Here is a 2,780-nt window from a genome sequence, read left to right as displayed (position 1 = left end):
GGAGCAAAGCGCAGGGGGAGCGCGGCGCCCCGCAGCCGTGGGCCGGTGTTATTTTGTAGAAGTGGGTGTGCCAGGAGACGGCTCAACAGGTCCCGACACATTGCTCGAGAAGCCGCGCCGCGCGAACGGGACTTCGCCGCACGTAACGCTGTTCGCTGCTCTTCGATCCCTCCGTGGGTCCGCGCGCGTCGCTCCGGCCGCGTCCGCCGCGCCGAGTGTCCGCCGCCGCCCGGGGACGTCGTCAGATGGAGCGGATCGGGCGCCTTCCTCTCGTGTGAGCGCGGCGGAGCCGAAGCGAACGGGCTGTGCTTGTATCCACGCTTCGATATTTCAGTTATCGTTGCGGTTTCCCCACGGAGCCGTCGCGCGGCGTTTTCACGATCCCCGAGTTTCGGGAGCTGTGTTTGGGTGTCGGGGCTGCTGTCAGCGTCGCGCGCGAGTTGGAAAACGAGGGCGAGAGATTCTCCCTTCGGCCGCCTGAGGTTATGCGACACGATCCCAAACCCGGCCCCGAGCTGAGCTCGCTCCACTCGGCCGGGCCACCTTAACGCCGCGCGCCCGGAGCCGCGCTGCTGGCTGCGGCCCTCGCTTTGGCACGCGGGGCCGGGCGGTGCGGGGCCGGGAGCTGCGCTGTGCTGCGGGCCCGTGGCTGAGGGCGGCGGGGTTCGGGCGGTGGAGAGGCAGCGTGGGAAGTTCGGATAGGAATTTGCAGTTTTTCTCCAAATATTTGCGCTCTGTGCTGGAAGTAAATAGGGTAAACACAAACAGATGAAACTGAGATTTACTGTCGGTGCTAGATGGGTTTGGAGGATTGCCGCGAGCTTTTGAAGTGTTTGAAGCTAATAAAAATACTACTTTAGTTTTAGTTGAGTTTTATGTGTAAATGTGGGGCTTATTTACAGAATGACAGTGACTTATTTTTAGGATTCGCGCGTTCTGTTTTAGGCTGAACTGAGGCAGAGCGTTCCGGGGCATCGAGGCTGCGCGGCTCCCGGGCAGCGGCCGCGTTGGGCTGGCTGGCACCGAGCGGTGCCGGGGAGGTCGCTGTCGGAGGCTGTGAATGAGACACTTTCACAGTTCGCAGCTCCTCTGCTTGCTGGCGTGGCTGAAGCAGAGCTGGGAAGTGCTCCCAAAGTGCCTGCCGTTGTGCTCTGCCTCTGAGCTGTGCCGGCGCATGGAGCGCTCTGTGCGGCTTTAGCAAAGCTTTAAAAATAAAAAATTCTTCTTATCACTCGCCTATTAATATATATATATTAGTGGGCTTGGGAAAAATGTGGTATATGTCAGCTCGTGGCTTGATTTGCTTTGCTTCCATCCTCAAAGTCGCCAAACCAGGCTGATGATTTTGCCTTTTCTTACGTTGTTATTAAAGTACCCTTGATGTGCTAACTTTCGTATCTTGTGATTTTTTTTTATAGCTGATGTTAAAGTCATGGATTCCAAAGAATTGCTTAAGTCGTCAGATCAAGAAACCGGGAAAAATGTGCTCATGAGTACCAAAGGAGGGATCGTGATGGACTTCCATCCACCCTTCAGGGGTGGAGCCTCCGCACAAGCCCCTGTATCTGCAGCTCCTCTCCCCGTGTCTTCTCAGTCAGACTCTGCTCAGCAACCCGCTCTGGCTGACTTCTCAAAAGGATTGGTAAACAATGTGCCTCCGCCGGACCTGTCCAAGGCAGTGTCACTCTCCATGGGACTGTATATGGGTGAAACAGATGCGAAAGTGATGGGAAACGACCTTGGATTTTCACAACAGAGCCAAACTGGCATCCCTTCTGGAGAAACGGACTTCAGGCTCCTGGAGGAAAGCATAGCAAGCTTGAACAAGTCCTCGAGCCTGGCAGAGGACACGAAGGGAGCAGTGTCATCCGAGGCGCCGCTGGAGCCGGACTTTGCGGGCATGGCTGGCCGCGGCCCCCTGGAGCCGGGGGCTTCGGTCCAAAGCCAAGTCGGCTCCAACGGCGGCAGCCTGAAGCTGTTCTCTGAAGACCAAAGCACCCTGGATATCCTCCAGGACTTAGAATTGCCATCGGTATCGCCTGGCAAGGAGCCGAATGGGAGTCCGTGGCGGCTGGACCCGTTGCTCGATGATGGAGGTTTGCTGTCCCCCATCTCTGCTGACGACACGTTCCTTCTGGAGGGAAACCTGGGGGAAGACTGCAAGCCCCCCATTTTGTCTGACACTAAACCTAAAATTAATGACCGTGGTGACCTTTTACCCAGTTCCAAAATGCCAATGCCGCAAGTGAAAACGGAAAAGGAAGACTACATTGAACTCTGTACTCCTGGCATAAAGCAAGAAAACATGGGCCCAATTTACTGTCAGGCAAACTTCTCTGGGTCTAATCTGCTGGGTACTAAAGTCTCTGCCATCTCTATCCATGGTGTCAGCACCTCTGGGGGACAGATGTATCACTATGATTTAAATACTGCATCGCTCTCTCAGCAGCAGGATCAGAAACCAATTTTTAATATCATTCCATCTCTTCCTGCCAGTTCAGAAAATTGGAATAGGTGCCAGGGATCAGGGGACGAGGCTCTAGCTCCCTTGGGAACGCTCAACCTTTCTGGCAGACCTGCTTTCTCTAACGGCTATTCAAGGTAACCAGTTTTATTTCTCTTTATTAAAATATTGCAAGCGTACTCTGTGTAACTGTGTGCATGCCGGGTTTGGTTTTTGCTGCTGGTCAGTTGTGGCTCTGTTGGTTGGCTGCTGGGCATAGCTGGGTGCTGGGCTGTGCTGCCAAGGGGAAGAAAGGAGCAGGGCAGCAGACTGTTTA

At 55.0% G+C, this 2,780-nt stretch overlaps 1 protein-coding gene across 1 annotated transcript; it reads left to right on the top strand.

Moving 5' to 3' along the window:
• The first annotated feature begins 6 nt into the window (after positions 1–6).
• Positions 7–2,780, top strand: LOC104913316 (glucocorticoid receptor-like). Its single transcript, XM_010719228.3, has 2 exons — positions 7–274; positions 1,419–2,780. The coding sequence occupies exon 2, from the start codon at positions 1,433–1,435 to the stop codon at positions 2,603–2,605; it is 1,173 nt and encodes a 390-aa protein (XP_010717530.1). The 5' UTR covers positions 7–274; positions 1,419–1,432; the 3' UTR covers positions 2,606–2,780.

The sequence above is a fragment of the Meleagris gallopavo genome, chromosome 15 (assembly GCF_000146605.3).
Source record: "Meleagris gallopavo isolate NT-WF06-2002-E0010 breed Aviagen turkey brand Nicholas breeding stock chromosome 15, Turkey_5.1, whole genome shotgun sequence".
Lineage (NCBI taxonomy): Eukaryota > Metazoa > Chordata > Aves > Galliformes > Phasianidae > Meleagris > Meleagris gallopavo.
This window is presented reverse-complemented; position numbering and strand designations above follow the sequence as displayed.